The following is a 17580-nucleotide window of genomic DNA, read 5'->3' on the forward strand; positions in this document are numbered from 1 at the left end:
TCTGTCTCTTTTCTTTCTTTCTCTCTCCCTTCCTGTCACCTATTCCTTTCTCCTCTGTTTCTTTCTTCGCATTCAGTTTATTTGAACTGTCTGGTAGTAAGTTTTAGGAAGCTGTATTTCCCATGATGAGAAGTTAATATATCATCACTATTTTAAATAGGAAGTTGGTCTTCTTTTAAAGTATATTCTCAAATGCTTACTTGTACTCCTTTTGGAGACTAATTACTTTAAATCCCCAAGTTAGCATCTAAACTCCCTGTGGACTTGGTCTAGTGGCTCACATCTATAATCTCAACGCTTCTGGAGGCTGAGGCAGGAGGATCACTCGAGCCCAGGATTTCAAGGCCAGCCTGGGCAACAAAGTGAGACCTTGTCTCTAAAATAAATAAATAAATAAAACAAACTCTCAATGCAAATTGTCTTCTCAGGGGGTTAATCTGCTTGGTAAACCATACATTTTTGCGCCTCCAATTAACTAGTCACTTAACTGGTTTCTGAGAGGCAGGTTGCGTTGGGCCTTTTCCGTCAAGGCTTGTCTTATACACTGCGAGACAGTTGCTCAGCTAGGCTAGCTAGCCAGTTTCTTTAGGGATCATCTAGGGCATGTTCAGCTCTCCATTTACGTCACCTGAAGTAGTTCCCAAGTGCTGGGCTATGGAGTAGTTTCATCTCTGTCTCTGGAAGAGCTATTTAAAAAAATAAAAAAAATTTTCCCACTTGATTTCAACACACATTTTGCTTCAGAATGGGAATGGAGTGGAGGAGGCATGGGAATCTGTGTTATTTTTAAAAAGTGCCTCTTGATTCTAAAGGTTTTGTTTATTTTAGTATGCTTATCCTTATTGCTTTATTTACCTATTTTTTAGAGACAGGTTGCCCAGGATGGAGTGCAGTAACACCATCATAGCCCACTGTAACCTTCAACTTCTGGGTTCAAGAGATCTTACCTCAACCTCCAGAGTAGCTAGGACTACAGGCATGCACCGCCACACCTGGCTGATTTTTTAAAATTGTTTTGTAGAGATGGGAGTCTCGCTTTGTTGTCCAGGCTAGCCAAATCTTATTTATGATTTAAAACTAGTACTGCTACTGAATATTTATTTTTATAGGAAGGTATTATTTCTGTATCTTAATATGGATGAAGGTATGCTATTTAGGTCTTTTCAAGTAAAAATGTATCTCTAAATATAAACTGAATTAAGGATATTTGTCAGTGATATTCACTAGTGAATTCTAGAGCATATGTTATCAGTAGATGGCCAGTCATTGTAAAAATTGAATAATCTAGTGAAAGGATGACTGGAAATAATGGGGTAAGCTAAGCCAGGAATCATTGTACATAAACACATTAGGTGTGTCTTATATCATAAGTATGCCTACTAAAACTAGTTGAAGGAAGAACGTGTATAGATGTTGCAATAATGAAGGGCTGGCTAATTGTAAGGAAAAATGATACAACTTCTATGTAATTAGTATTTTTAATCAGTTGTGTATATTCATGGTATTTAATTTGTGAAGTAAAGATTGTAGACTAGATCAATGCTTTGTAAAACTAACAGTACCTCAGACTTCCAGAGTGCTTTTTATTTTTTTTATTTTTATTTTTTGAGACGGAGTCTCGCTGTGTCACCCAGGCTGGAGTGCAGTGGCGCAATCTTGGCTCACTGCAATCTTCGCCTCCCAGGTTCACACCATTCTCCTGCCTCAGCCTCCCCAGTAGCTGGGACTACAGGTGCCCACCAACACGCCCGGCTAATTTTTTTGTATTTTTAGTAGAGATGGGGTTTCACCGTGGTCTGGATCTCCTGACCTCGTGATCCACCCGCCTCCGCCTCCCAAAGTGCTGGGATTACAGGCGTGAGCCACCGTGCCTGGCCTTCCAGGGTACTTTTTAAAGTACAGCCCCACCCTTGATTCTAGTTAGTGGAGCTGGCCTAACCTGCAGGGGATTTTGATATATCCCCCTTTGAAGGAATAAGCTAGATGACTTGAAAGTCTCATTCATTTAAAAGTTTTATGAAATGAGGCCGAGTGTAGTGACTCATGCCTGTAATCTCAGCACTTTGGGAGGCCGAGGTGAGGGGATTACCTGAGGTCAGGAGTTCGAGACCAGCCTGGCCAACATGGTGAAAGCCTGTCTCTACTAAAAATATAAAAATTAGTCGGATACGGTGGCACACGCCTGTAATCCCAGCTACTCACATGCCTGTAATCTCAGCTACTTGGGAGACTGAGACAAGAGAATTGCTTGAGCCGGTGGACGGAGGTGCAGTGAGCCGAGATCGTGCCACTGCACTCCAGCCTGACCGACAGAGCGAGACTGTCTCCAAAAAAAAGAAAAAAAAGCAAGAAAAATTTTATGAAATGTATTTTTCAATTATCAGTTATTGAAATTCAGTTTGGTTTCCACCATCTTTTGAAACAGTGGTTCCCAAAGAGTGGTCCACAGACTCCTGGAGATCCCTAAGATCCTTATATTTAAGGGGTTCACAAAATCAAAATTATTTTCATAATGAAACTGAGATGTTATTTGCCCTTTCAGTGTGAGGACATTTGTATGAATGGTGAAGGAACAGTGGTGGGTAAATTGCTGGCACTTTAAAATGACTCTAGGCAGTTGTGCCAAACGTATGAGTCTTTATAGTCAAACACACATTAAGCATTTGAAAAAAATGCCGGTTTCACTTAATAATCCCCTTGCTGCAGCAGTAAAAAGGTGTAATTTTAAAAATCTCTACCCTGGAGTACTTGTCTTTTTAATATTCAGTGTGATTAAATGGGAAGTATGCATAAAGCATTTCTGTACATTGAAGTACAGTGTTCTTTTCTAGGAAAGGCACGTGTGTGATTGAGCTGCAAGCTGAACTAGCTGCTTTTTAGTGGGACACCATTTTTATTTAACAGGACGACAGATAAGCTCAGATAGCTATTTAGATTTGAGTATTTGGCAGGTAATTCGTTGGAAATGAATAAAGTGAGCCGGCCGCTTTGAGGAAAACATTTATAGCCAGTACTAAAATCTAATGTTTCAAGTGAAAATTAGATTTTTGGGAAACTCCTGTCACTATGACTTGCCAGTTTCTTAATACTTAAAGACTTTTCTGATGAGATGGGTGGTGATATTAAGGAATGGGATTAAAAATAATATGTTGGGCCAGGCCCAATGGTGCATACCCGTATTTCTAGCACTGTGGGAGGCGGAGGTGGGAGAATTGCTTTTGGCCAGGAGTTCGAGACCCTGTTTCTACAAAAACGTATAAAAAATTAGGTGTAATGGCATCTGCCTGTAGGTCTAGCTGCTCAGGAGGGTCAGGTGAGAGGATTGCTTGAGCCAGGGAGTTCAAGGCTGGAGTAAGCTAGGATCGCACCACTGCACTCCAGCCTGGGCTACAGAGTGAGACTGTGTGTGTATGTGTGTGGGGGTTGGGGTTGGGGGGGCAGTATGAGGAAGTGTGTCAACACTGGGAAGATCTGTGTAACTCATTGGACCAATATTTTCCCAAATGACCAATTCATGTTATAAAATCATGCATGGGTAGGCAATCCATTCAAAGTACAACATAGACAAATGGATTTTTATATACCAGAGCCAAAAAGTTCATTGATACAGTGAATTCTACATTGCAACTAACTTTTCAGAATTGCCACTTGAGTTTTGGTGTTGAATAAAAGATGAATATCCATTGCTTTCTGAAAAGGCTATTAAAATACTCCTCTCTTCCAATTAGCTGTCCATGTGAGGCACATTTTCTTCATGTACTTTAACCAAAACAACATATCAGAACAGATTTAGTGCAGAAGCACATAGGAGAATCCAGCTGTCTCCTATTAAGCTAGGCATTAAGAGAAATTTGCGAAGATGTAAAACAGTGTTACTCTGATTCCTAACTTTTTTGTTTTAGAAAATTCTGTTTTTCATGAACTTATTATTTATATTAACATGTAATGGGTTTATTATTTTAAGTGAATTAATAAAGCAAATACCAAAAATTTTAGTAGTTGTATTTATTTGTAATATGATAAATATCAATGTATATAGCCCACATAAAAGCTATTTGATGTCTTTAATAATTAATATAAATAAAGGTCCAGCTTGGCCAACATGGCAAAACCCTGTCTCTACTAAAAATACAAAAAATAGCTGGGCGTGGTGGTACATATCTGTAATCCCAGCCACTTGGGAGGCTAAGACACGAGAATTACTTGAACTTGGGAGGCGGAGGTTGCAGAGAGCTGAGAACATGCCTCTGCAGTCCAGCCTGGGCAACAGACTGAGACTCTGTCTCAGAAAAATAATATGAATAAAGGGATCCTGAGATCAGAGAGTTTGACAGCTGCTATTTTAAAGTAACTATTTCTATGTATTCTCGACTAAATTACTGATTGATTTGTTTCTGTGGTTTATACTATATTGCTGTTATTTCTAAGGATGTTAGTCATTCAGTTTCTGTTATCAGGGAACGTGTAGTAGACTTAAGTAAAAAGGGGAATTCATTGGCTTGATCTGGAGATTGCTATATCCAGGGTTTCAAGCAACATCACCAGGGCTCTTGACTTTGCTTCCTTTCAGGTAGTTTGCAGGCTAGCTACTCCCAGCTTCAAGGAAGCATGAAGAGGGCTTTTTTTTTTTTTTTTTTTTTTTCTCTGTAGTTCCATCGGAAGTGCTGGCGCTATGTCACTGGCCTGTCTTGGGTTCTTTTTCATCAGAAACAACACTGTGACCAGGGGTTGGCTCTGGTTAGTCTGGGAATTGTCCCACCTGGCCAGATTGGGAGATTCTCCTTGGAAAATCAGACAGCTGTGTTACAAATAGGGAAATATACACTGGTACACAGAAACTGATGTCCACCTATAGTACTTTGTTATTTCTTCTTTTAACAGCCTTTATTAATCCAAAAAGGGTAATTTTTAAATAAGATCATTTAAACTGAAGGTGGCATACCAAAATGACATTTAAACTTAAGACTCATGGGTAAACAAGAAGCATACCTCTCAATTTGTCCTTTGTAATTCATCTTAAAAGTTAAAAAAAAAAATCTTTTTGTTGCTTTTATTGCTTTATAAATCCTTTGTGCTCTTGGAAGTTTGCCAACTGCCCTCAGTTTGAAGAACCTCAACTTGCTGTCTAGTGTTTAGTCTTTAGCTTGTGCTGCAGACAGTTGCACTAACCGTGAACACCTTTTTTTCCTGTTGGTAAACCTAAGTTTAGAGTTTCTTCCTAGTGATATATTACCAGGCCCAGCTTTTTTCTCCCTCCCCTAGTTGAATTTAAGCACTTTTCCGCCGGGCATGGTGGCTCATGCCTGTAATCCCAGCACTTTGGGAGGCCAGGGTGGGCGCATCATAAGGTCAGGAGATCGAGACCGTCTTAGCCAACATGGTGAAACTTGTCTTTATTAAAAATACAAAAATTAGCCAGGTGTGATGGTGTGCCCCTGTAGTCCCAGCTCGGGGGGAGGCTGAGGCAGGAGAATCGCTTGAACCCAGGAGGCAGAAGTTGCAGTGAGCCAAGATCGCACCACTGCACTGTAGCCTGGGTGACAGTGAAACTTTGTCTCAAAAAAAAAAAAAAAAAAATTTAAGCACTTTTCGCAAATATTCCCGTAGTAAGTAGTTTATTGATCACTGATCAAAAAAAGACACTTATAACTTCTAGAAAATATATGTGTGACACATATAATACAGTCAATTCAAAAATTAACATCTGAGAAAAAATGTCAACATTCCTTACCTAAAATGTATGAATTTACATGAGAGCCTCTCTCAGGCCAATATTCAGCCTGTTTAATTTTAGAGAGTATCTTAATTTGGTTATTTGGCTTTCTAGTCCATTGATTATTATACCTGTGGTCAACATCAGGTGACAGCTTATAATTAATAGCAAGGCTAGAGGAAAAACACAGCAGGCAGGTACAAGAATCAGCTGTCTCTTCCTGCTGACTCTTTGCCTCTCATTACTCTTTACTTGACTGATTGTAATACCTGTATATGTTAGTGCCTTTCAGATAGGCCTAACTTCTCTACTCATCTCTTCAAACTCAGGATATCTAAAACTGAATTTGTTACATACCTCCTTTTAATTTTTTTTTTTTTTTTTTGAGATGGAGTCTCGCTCTTTGGCCCAGGCTGGAGTACAGTGGCGCGATCTCGGCTCATTGCCAGCTCCGCCTCCTGGGTTCACGCCATTCTCCTGCCTCAGCCTCCCAAGTAGCTGGGACTACAGGTGCCTGCCACCACGCCCGGCTAATTTTTTGTGTTTTTAGTAGAGATGGGGTTTCACCGTGTTAGCCAGGATGGTCTCGATCTCCTGACCTCGTGATCCGCCCGCCTCGGCCTCCCAAAGTGCTGGGATTACAGGCATGAGCCACCGTGCCTGGCCCTTTTTAAATTTTTTTATCATTGAGTTATCTAGAAATGGGTCATCTTTTAATTGTCCCCTCTTTTTCACTTTTCATGCTTCAGTTGGTTAAAGACTCCAATCTTTTCTACCTAGAAATAGCTCACTGATTTCCCCCTCCCCTCTTTGGCCCATTGCCCATGGCCCTAGTCTAGGATCTTACCACATTTCTGATAATTGTTTCCTAACTGGTTTTCTATTTCCTTTTCCAAAGCTGTTCTCTAGGCTCTCACTGAAGTTTTCTTTCTAATACAAATCTAATGCTGTTTTTTCTCCTCTTTTTCTACCATGAACCTACTCTAGACAAAGCTCTTATCTGTCTCTGCTTTTCTTCATCATTTTCCTTCAGCCTGGCAAATTCTTATTCATGTGTGGTAATCCATTAATACTATTGTACCAGTATTCTGATGGCTCTCCCCTGGCACATGGTAGTATTGTGCTTCTTTGTCTCCCTTATCCCTACCTTGAAATTAGGCATGGCTCAGTGTTTCTTGCATTGGCACTGTTGACATTTTAGGCTGGATAATTTGTTTTGGGGGTTGTCCTGTGCTTTGCAGGGTCTTTAGCAGCAACCATGGCCTTTAGCCACTAGATGCCCGGTAGTATCCAGTTGTGACCATATATTGCCTCCACATACTGCCAGGTGTCCCCTGAGGGACAAAGTTGCCCCTGGTTGAGAACTCTTGGCATGGCCGTATGACTTTAGCCAGTCAAACATGAGCAGAAGAAGTAGCCTGTAAAAGAAGATACATAAGCTGTCCTATCCCTTTTCCTGCCATTTAAGGACATATGTAGAAATGGAGCCTTTGTCAGTCTAATTTCTGAGCGATGACAATGAGCAGTGCCCGCAGTTGATGAATGTGTGTTATATCTTAAGCAGGAAATAAGCTTTTGTTTTAAGCTACTGATCTTTCGGGGATTGGTTGTCACTGCAGCATAGACTTGCCAGTCCTTACTGATGCATTGTGCCAAGACCTAGGTTACCTATGAACTTTCCATGCTCCCTCATTTATAGTCCCAAATCACTTTATACCTACTTCTATTTTTTTTTGTTTTTTGAGACGGAGTCTTGCTCTGTTGCCCAGGCTGCAGTGCAGTGGCGCGATCTTGGCTCACTGCAAGCTCCGCCTCCTGGGTTCACGCCATTCTCCTGCCTCGGCCTCCTGAGTAGCTGGAACTACAGGCACATGCTGCCACGCCCAGCTAATTTTTTGTATTTTTAGTAGAGATGGGGTTTCACTGTGTTGGCCAGGATGGTCTCAATCTCCTGACCTTGTGATCCGCCCGCCTCAGCCTCCCATAGTGCTGAGATTACAGGCGTGAGCCACCGCACCTGGCCCTGATACCTACTTCTTTTAGCATTTATTACTTATGTAATAATATGTTTGGGTCTTCCAGATTAGTAGTTCTCAGTGGAGTAAGTACTGCTCTTTAAGGGATGTTGTGGAAATTTGTGGATGGGTTTGGTGGGTTGGGGGCCAGGGATGCCATCCTGCAATGTGAGAGTGAGTAATTATCTTGCATCCCACAAGACTTTCAGATGCCCCAGAAATTCATGTAGGAGGAAAACATAATTAGCCCAGAACCTAACTCTATAATGTATATTCACTTTGCCAGGAGTTAAATTTCATTTAATTCATTTTTTTTTTTCTTGCCTGCCTCCCTCTCTCCCTCCCTCTTTCTCTGTTTTCTGTCTTTTTCCTTTCTCCCTCCCTCCCTCCCTTCAGGCTCTGTCACCCAGGCTGAAGTGCAGTGGTATGATCTTGGCTCACTGCAACCTCTGCCTCCCAGGCTCTAGCCATCCTCCCATCTCAGCCTCCTGAATGGCTGGAACTGTGCAGTGGCGTGATCTTGGCTCAGTGCAACCTCTGCCTCCCAGACTCAAGCCATCCTCCCACCTCAGCCTCCTGAGTAGCTGGGAGTACAGGCATGTGCCACCATGCCCCACTAGTTCTTTGTATTTTTTGTAGAGAGGAGGTCTCACTTTGTTGCCAGGCTGGTCCTGAGCATAAGTGATCCAATCATGTTGGCCTCTTAAAAGTGCTGGGATTACAGGCATGAGCCACCCTGCCTTTGTTTTTTTGTTTTTTGTTTTTGAGACCAAGTCTTACTCTGTCACTTGGGCTGGAGTGCAGTGACTCAGTCATAGCTCACTGCAGCCTCGGTCTCCTGGGCTCAAGTAGTCCTCTTGCCTCAGCCTCTTGTTAATTCATTTTCTTAGTTCAGGTTGTTTAAGAGTTCACCATTTGGGAAAATCCATGTTACCGACTGCAGTGCCATTGTGCTATTTGAGTTGCCAGTATAACACATTTGTCTTGGGAGGTCTGAATTTGTAGCTGTCATATTTGTGATGATTCTGTACATAAGTGCTGGCATCTAACTTCTTCGTTACACATTCTAACTTAGTTGGCATGCCTGAGTATAGGTGAAAGTACACATTATATATTAAGCTTTTCCTCCTTTTTGTTATAGTTAGGGCATTGTTGAATTTTCAAAATATGTGTAAGTAGTTTAGAATTTTGTTTCAGTAAAGCTAAGGTGGTAATATAAATTATTTGTTAGAAAAAAATGGGATGTTGCTCTGAGAGAGTCCAGACCCACTTTCTTACTGTGGGCTACCTGTTTTTGTATCTGTAGTGCTTTGTATGTACAGTGTTTGTTGAATTGGTCAATTTATGTTTCCCAGATTTCTTTTATGTACATTGTTGCATCTAATTACCACAGTAAATTTGTAAAGTTGGCAGGGCAGGTGTTTTCATTTTATAGATGAGAGAATTGAAAGAGATGTTAACATTCAGTCATGCTGCTTAGACCTTTACTTAGAATATATAATTTTATTTATATTGATATTATGCCCTTGCCTACCATACTTCCATAATCTAGAACCATTTAATGTAGGAATACATCTCTATATTCCTGCTGGGATTATTTTTTATATACATAACTTCTAATTATGTTTCAGGCACTTGTGATCATAGGAATACAATAAAGAGAAAGATGAGAAAGCTGTGTTTGTTTAAGAAAGCAAGGTCATTATCATTTGTATTCAAAGCAACTTGATGTTAAAACAACTTTGAGATACCATTAAGGCCCCAGAACAGCATACATTTTAGAAATGATGACATGTGATGGTGAGATTGTGGTGAAATAATTACACTTAAACATTTTAATTACACTGTAGATTCATGCACATCTTTTGGAATATAATATCAGAAAATGACTTCAAAAGTATATGCAGTCTTCTTCTTTGTTGTAAGACAATTCCACAGATAAAAAGCTATGGTCAGTCCAGAAATACTTGCCTGGTATTTGTCAGGAACTGTGCATGGTTCCTGGAATTTCTAAAATGAGAGTGTTGTTGCTGTTTCCTTGGATTTCTAATTAGTGGCAAAAATGTGAGACAGGTATGTAATCAAATAACTAATGTGTTAAATTGTAATTTAACATATCTTTCCTTTTCCCTATTCCCCAATTCCTTTCCTTTCTACTGAGTCTCACTCTGTTGCCCAGGCTGGGGTGAAGTGGCACAGTCATAACTCACAGCAGCCTTCAACTCCTGAGCCCAAGCAATCCTCCTGCCTCAGCCTCCTGAGCAGCTGGGACTATAAGCCCACACTACCATGCCTGGCAAACCTACATTTTTGAGACAGATTTTAATAGAAAATGCAGAAAAATGCGTAATGCATTTTAGGAAAAAATATCCTTGTAAAACTACTACTATTTTTTTGAGATAGAGTCTCACTCTATCTCAAAGTGAGAGTGGCTCTATCTCAAAGTGCAGTGGCACAATCACGGCTCACCACGGCCTTGACCTCCCAAGGCTCCAGTGATCTTCGAGCCTCAGCTACCCCGCGTAGCTAGGACAACAGGCGTGTGCCACCACACCCAGTTAATTTTTTTATTTTGAGTAAAGATCGGGTTTCGCCATGTTCCCCAGGCTGGTCTCAAACTCCTGGGCTCAAGCGGTCCACCTGCCTTGGCCTCCCAAAGTGCTGGGATTACAGGTGTGAGCCACCATGTCTGGCCACAATTAAGCATTTTAATATTTCAACAGTAGCTTTTTCACTGAACACTATGTATCAGACACGTTATGTAGAATTTTTCCTTTGAGCTTCTGTATACCCTCCTTTTAATCCAGATTCAGAGTAACTTCATTTTCTGACTACCGTGAAAACTGGAATTCTAATCCAGATCTCTGACTCCAAAATCTCCATGCAGGTTATCTTTGGTTATCTGGAAGGTGTACCTTCAGTGTGTGTATTGAATGTGGGCAAGTGCTATAAGACATGTGAAAAACTGCTTCTCTGCATGGGGTTTATGAGTTGAGACAGACATTTATGTAAAAGGGATAACAACAGAGGGAGAAGCAAGTCTTAAATATCAAGTGATGTACATTCTGAAGAGGCTCCAAACTACAACAGCGGCAGGGAGAATGGAAGGAGAGATAGAAATGACTGAGGTAAAGAATCTTGTAACTGTGAGGGAATGTAGGGATAGTGAAAGAAAGAGACAGGTCAAAGATCTTTTGCAAAGCTTTCCAAGGCTGGGTAATTGAGTGGAATCGATACTTTAACAAAGGTCTTCAGAAGAGGAAGAGATTTTGGTAGTATGATGAGTTTTATTAATCTTGTGGGAGGATGCTTTTATACAGCAAAAGAAAATGAAAGCAAAGTGAGTCTGGAATGCAACTTCAGTGAACAAATAAAATACAACCAAGCACACACAGTACACGCTCCAGTCCTGCTTTGCCTTCTTCTTAGGCTAATGGCCTTTTCCTATTCTCTGTGGGGTCTTGGCGTCAGATAAGTTACTTTAGTTTTCTACCTGTTGAATGGATTATTTATTAATCTTCACTTTTTGTTATTTTTAAGTTTTTTGAAAATAATTTACCGTGATGCTTTTACAGGTAAAATCTTTTGAGGAATTTAGTGATCTCTTTAAAGAATAGCTGTATTGAGATATAATTTCCGCACCATAAAATTCACTGTTAGAAAGTGTACAATTCAGTGGTTTTTACTATAGTCAGAGTTGTGCAACCATTATCAGTATCAATTTTTAGGAGTTTTTCATTACAACAAAGAAACACCGTACCCATTAGCAGTCATTCCTCATTCCCCTTCTCCCAGGCCCTGGCAACCACAGATTTACTTTCTGTCTCTGTGGATTTGCCTATTCTGTATATTTCATATAAATGGGATTATATAACGTGTGACTTTTTGTCAGGAACTTCTTTCACTTAACATGTGTTTTCAAGGCTTATCCATGTTGTAATGTGTTAGTACTTTATTCTTTTTTATGGTTGAATAATATTTCGTTGTATGGAATTTTATTTATGCATTCATCAGTTGATGGACATTTGAGTTGTATCCATTATGAACAACGCTGCTGTGAACATTCATGTACAGGTTTGTGTGGACATAGGTTTTCATTTCCCTCAAGTAGAAGTATGAAGAGTGGAATTGCTGGGTCATATTTACTCTGTTTAACATTTTTTATTAATACCAGACTTTTCCAAAGTACCTGTGCCATTTTGTAATCCCAGCAGCAATGAATGAGGGTCCAGTTTCTCTGCTTCTTCAGTACTTATTGTCTTTTTGATTTATCCATCTCAGTAGGTATGAAGTGGTAGCTCATTGTGGTTTTGATTTTCATTTCCATGATGTCTAATGTTGAGCATCTTTCATGTGCTTACTGGCCACCATCTTTGGAGAAGTATCTTTTAGAATCCTTTTGTTCATTTCTAAAATTTTTTTTTTTTTTATCAGTCTCTTTTAACAAAGGTGAGTGTTAACTGCTAGGTAGCATTTAATATCAGGGGATGGTAAATTTTTCATAAATATTAGTAATAGACTTTTAGGTTTAACTAGTGCTGTTCCTCATAAGTAATCCTTTAAAAAAGTGCTGGTGAGATTTCCTTCAGGGTGACTAGTAAAGTCAGTAAGACTTGATTGAGTGTGCCACTATCATAATGAGAAGACCTAACTTTAATGGTTTTGGAATGTCAAAAACAGTGACATTTTAATTAAGTAATTTTATTTTTTAAAATTATTTTTAATGGTTAATATTTTATAAGAATTTTAAGTAATTTTCAACTCTGAGCATCAAATTTTAATTATGTGCATTGAATCTCTGGCTTAACCAGAGCAATTTCATTTTTTCCCAAGTAGTTGAATCTACTTCGTGAAATGTGTTCTCATGTGTGTCTTTTTTTTTTTTTCTTTTTTAGGTTATCCTGAATACATGACTAACAATTTTCCTTGCAACCTTAGCTGTTGTTTTTCACTGTTTCCAAAAGATCAAAATTGCTCCAGAAATTGGAGACATATTTGATTTAAAAGGAAAAACTTGAACAAATGGACAATATGTCTATTACGAATACACCAACAAGTAATGATGCCTGTCTGAGCATTGTGCATAGTTTGATGTGCCATAGACAAGGTGGAGAGAGTGAAACATTTGCAAAAAGAGCAATTGAAAGTTTGGTAAAGAAGCTGAAGGAGAAAAAAGATGAATTGGATTCTTTAATAACAGCTATAACTACAAATGGAGCTCATCCTAGTAAATGTGTTACCATACAGAGAACATTGGATGGGAGGCTTCAGGTTAGTCTTACAAGAGTTTTTCTATACCCTCTGTGTTGGCAGATTTAAAAACTTGCTAAGTTTCCTTTCAAGCTACTACAGGGTAATTTAATGCCTGCTCCATCTCTTCAGATACTGTGCATCCTGTACAAATATGCGTTATGGGAATTTGTGGAAGAATATGCAAAAGATAAAATTTTAAAGTTTTTTAATGTTCTATCAGAAAAAAGTTCAATGGAGAAAATTTGGAAAATAAAAATAAAAAGCAGAAGAAAACCCACACTTTGCAAGAACTACCTTTAGCACTTTGGTTTTCATTTTTGTAGCCTGTTGTTTTCTTTTTTTTTCCCCTAGATGGAGTCTTGCTCTGTCACCCAGGCTGGAGTACAGTGGTGCGATCTTGGCCCACTGCAACCTCCACCTCCCAGATTCAAGCAATCCTCCTGCCTCAGCCTCCTAAGTAGCTGGGACTACAGGCGAGTGCAACCACGCCCGGCTAAGTTTTGTATTTTTAGTAGAGACGGGGTTTCACCATGGTGGTCAGGCTGGTCTCAAACCGCTGACCTCAGGTGATCCACCCGCCTTGGCCCCCCAAAATTCTGGGATTACAGGCGTGAGCCACTGTGCCCAGCCATGTTGCTTTCTTTTTTGATATCGTATGTATATTTAAACAATTGGATTACACTTAGTCTTTTTATAATTTAGAAATCTGATATGTTTCACTGTTACCAAATGTTTCATTGATCACATTTTTCAGGTAGAACTTCATAATCTCCCTTGCTGAAATAAATCTTACAGACATTTTATGTCTTAGATTTTAAAGTTTTATTTCAAGACTTTATACATGGTTTCTACAACACAGTCTTTTTAAATATTTATTTATTTCATTTTTTTTCTTTGAGACATGGTCTCACTCTTGCCCAGGCTGGAGTGCAGTGGTGCAAACATGGCTCACTGCAGCCTTTACCTACTGGGCTTATGCAATCCTTCTGCCTTAGCCTCCTGAGTAGCTAGGACTACAGGCACATACGACTATACCTGGGTAATTTTTTATTATTTGTGGAGACAAGGGCCTTGCCATGTTGTCCAGGCTGGTAATGAACTCCTGGGCTCAAGCGATCCTCCTGCCTTGGCCTGCCAAAGTGATATGATTACAGGTGTGAGCCACCATGCCCAGCCACTTTTTGCATTTTTAAAACCTGAACACAGGCCTTGAAATTATACCAAGGTTTAAATTACAGGTCTGATGCATGACATGGCCAAGTTAGTTATTTTGAATTTTAGTTTTCTCATTTATGAAGTGGGGATTGTAATACTGACTTGGTAGGATTGTGAGGATTAAATCAGAATATATATAAAAGTGTCTTGCATAATGTGACAGATGAATAAATGGTCGTTTATTTTTCTAGGTGGCTGGCCGGAAAGGATTTCCTCATGTGATCTATGCCCGTCTCTGGAGGTGGCCTGATCTTCACAAAAATGAACTAAAACATGTTAAATATTGTCAGTATGCATTTGACTTAAAATGTGATAGTGTCTGTGTGAATCCATATCACTATGAACGAGTTGTATCACCTGGAATTGGTAAGTAGACTTTGCTTTTATCCTAAGAAACATAAAGGGAAAAGGATCTCAATAGTGTTTTAATTTTTGTAAGTTAAATTATAAATTTGGAAGATAGCCCACGACTTTAAATAAGGTTAAAGAATCAGACATTTTTAATATACGTGTTTTAATTTGAACTTAGGAACAAACTTATATTTTGACTGCTAAAACCAAGTATTATAGTTGATATTTTGCCCATTTAGAACATTGTTTTTGAGAAATAAGATGGAAAGCGTTATAAATTTGAATACTTACTGTGTGTATTGTTAGATAGTGTTTATGCTACTTCTGAATTGAAATAGTTCATGAACTTTTGTAATCTCTGGTTTAACTTGACATTCTCTGTTAAATGGAAAATATTTTCATTGTAATGATTAATGTTTCATTTGTTTTCCCTTTTAAACAATTAAGATCTCTCAGGATTAACACTGCAGAGTAATGGTAGGTAATCTGTTTCTTATTACTTTCTCTTTCTTTTGTCCTATCCTCTCTGTTTTTTCGTTGACCTAGAATTAGTTTGTGTGGGCAGCAGTAACATTAACAAGAAAGTAACTTACTGATTTGGAAATTTAGATTTTGGGGTTATGGGGCACGTCAGCATTTAAAACTGGATTTAAATTGGCTATTTGCTCTTTGTATATGAACTGCAATTTATGAACTAAAGTACTGTAAAAAACATGATAGAGGAATGTACCAAAAACAAATACAAAGAATATTTTTTGAGTTAAGACCCATTTTTGAAGAAAATCTCACAGAACCAGTTTTAATGGGTGTTAAGTACCCAGAACGTTTGGTAATATGGAATCACGTATAACATATCCTTTAAAAATGCCAGTATTCTAATTTTCCTTCATTTCAGCCTAACATTTTTATGAATGATAATGTTGAGAATGGTTTAAAATCGTGCTCATTTGTATTTTTTCAGTCTTGTTACATTTTGAGTAAATAAATCAAGGCTACTTAAAAGCATATGCCCATCACAGCTTACCTAATTGTATTCTTAAAAAGAAGAACTGTTTTAAGGTGATTGAGAAAATGAAATGCGAATGGGGGTGTGTGTTTTTGTTATTATAATATTTGAGAATGGAGTTTTATTAAATCTTTAGCTCTGTTACTTAGAACTTAATAAACTCAAATTTCTGTAAGAACTAATTATTTGCGGAGAAACTCTTATAAGGAACCACTGTCAGCCAGGCATGGTGGTTCACGCCTGCAATCCCAGTACTTTGGGAAGCTGAGGCAGGTGGATCACCTGAGGTCAGGAGTTTGAGACCAGCGTGGCCAACATGGTGAAACCCTGTCTCTACTAAAAATATAAAAAATTAACCAGGTGTGGTGGTGGGCGCCTGTAATTCCAGCTACTCAGGAGGCTGAGGCAGGAGAATCACTTGAACCCTGAAAGTGGAGGTTGCAGTGAGTTGAGATCACGCTGTTGCACTCCAGCCTGGGCAACAAGAGTGAAACTCTGTCTAAAAAAAAAAAAAAAAAAAGGAACCATTGTCGTCTTAGAAAAGGTGTGCTGTTGCTCTGGAGGGAAATTAGTAGTAGTTTAGCACCTTTTTTGTTTGCAGAATTTTATAGGTGAGTCAGAAATACTAGGTGACCTTAACGAAAATTTAGGAAGAGTATGCAGTTCTACTTGATTTTATTTTCCACCTTTCTCCCATATCACTAGTAATGGAGGAAGACTCAGTGCCTTGTTGTGCTCGTTAGTGACTAGTAGGTGTCTGACAAGTGTGGGTTTATTGTTAGGAGCTGTTGTGGCGGTCTGGGAAGGGTTGCTTTAAGATTGGTTAAAACTCTGCCTCTTTGCTATGCAGACATTGATATTATATCACTTCTTTTTTTTGAAAGTAAACACGCTTCATATCTTCACTGTTTTCCATCCATGTTTTTGGAGAAAACATTTGGCTCAGTGGGTGTTAAAAGTTGGGAGACTGCAATGATAAGTGTATCTGAATCTCTCTATGGGGCTGTTTGTGAGGGGATTCAAATTCTGAATGCTCATCACACACCTCCCCATTCTAAAATTATTGATGCACCGTTACTGATGGGATTGTGTGGGTTTTTTAGCCTTTCTTTAGTGACTGTAGGACTGTATTCAGCCTTGTAGGTCCCCCTAGTGGTGGTTTTGTAAAGGCTGTCTTCAGTGCCTTATTTCCTCAGAAAACAACTGGTATTTCTCACAGCTCCTTCTAGATTTGGACAAAGGAATAATATAAGACCAGGTAACTAAAAGTTAAGAAAATAGGACGGTTCCTTCATTTTTGAGTTAATGTCTTATGGTAGTCATTTCCAGCCTTTTATCTTTCATGAAACTTTCTGTGACCACGTCGACCTGTGTATTCATTTTAACAAATATGTAATGAGCATGTATTGCCTGGTACTGTGTTAGTTTCCAGGGATGCTAAGATAATAAGGTATGTTTTGTCTGCTCAAGTGAGCTTATAGTCTAGTGGAGGAGAGAAAAAGTAAATAAGAGAGTGATAATACCATCAGATAGGTGCTATGTCCTGGCTGCTGGTGATGATAAAAAATACAGACCTAGGGTGGGCCCAGTGGTTTCAGCTTTTTTGTCACCTATAGAAAATATATTCTTTGACCCTCTTAGAACATTTTCTTTTTCTTTTTTGAGACAGAGTTTCGCTCTTGTTGCCCAGACTGGAGTACAATGGTGGGATCTCGGCTCACTGCAACCTCCGCCTCCTGAGTTCAAGCGATTCTCCTGCCTCAGCCTCCTGAGCAGCTGGGATTACAGGCGCCAGCCACCATGCCCAGCATTTATTATTATTATTATTATTTTTGTATTTTTAGTGGAGATGGGGTTTCACCATGTTGGCCAGCTGGTCTCGAACTCCTGACCTCAGGCGATCCACTGTCTCAGCCTCCCAAAGTGCTGGGATTACAGGCATGAGCCACTGCACCCAGCCCTCTTAGAACATTTTATAATCACTATATATATGTAAAACTACTCTAAAAATATGGTTAAATAATAAT

General features: G+C 39.2%; 1 protein-coding gene across 3 annotated transcripts in view; it reads left to right on the plus strand.

Annotated features, from left to right (window-relative positions):
* The window catches only part of SMAD4 (SMAD family member 4), a 110986-nt gene that overhangs the window by 55000 nt on the left and 38406 nt on the right, over window positions 1-17580 (plus strand). For all 3 annotated transcript variants that reach the window (XR_640505.4, XM_009192754.3, XM_003914385.5), the window contains exons 2-4: window positions 12624-12999; window positions 14388-14562; window positions 14995-15024. Coding sequence is in view for 2 of the 3 variants with exons in the window: in XM_009192754.3 (XP_009191018.1) it covers window positions 12751-12999; window positions 14388-14562; window positions 14995-15024 (454 nt within the window). In the remaining variant the exon portion in view is untranslated. The remainder of the gene's footprint in view (window positions 1-12623; window positions 13000-14387; window positions 14563-14994; window positions 15025-17580) is intronic.

Source organism: Papio anubis, chromosome 19, assembly GCF_008728515.1.
Source record: "Papio anubis isolate 15944 chromosome 19, Panubis1.0, whole genome shotgun sequence".
Taxonomy (NCBI): domain Eukaryota; kingdom Metazoa; phylum Chordata; class Mammalia; order Primates; family Cercopithecidae; genus Papio; species Papio anubis.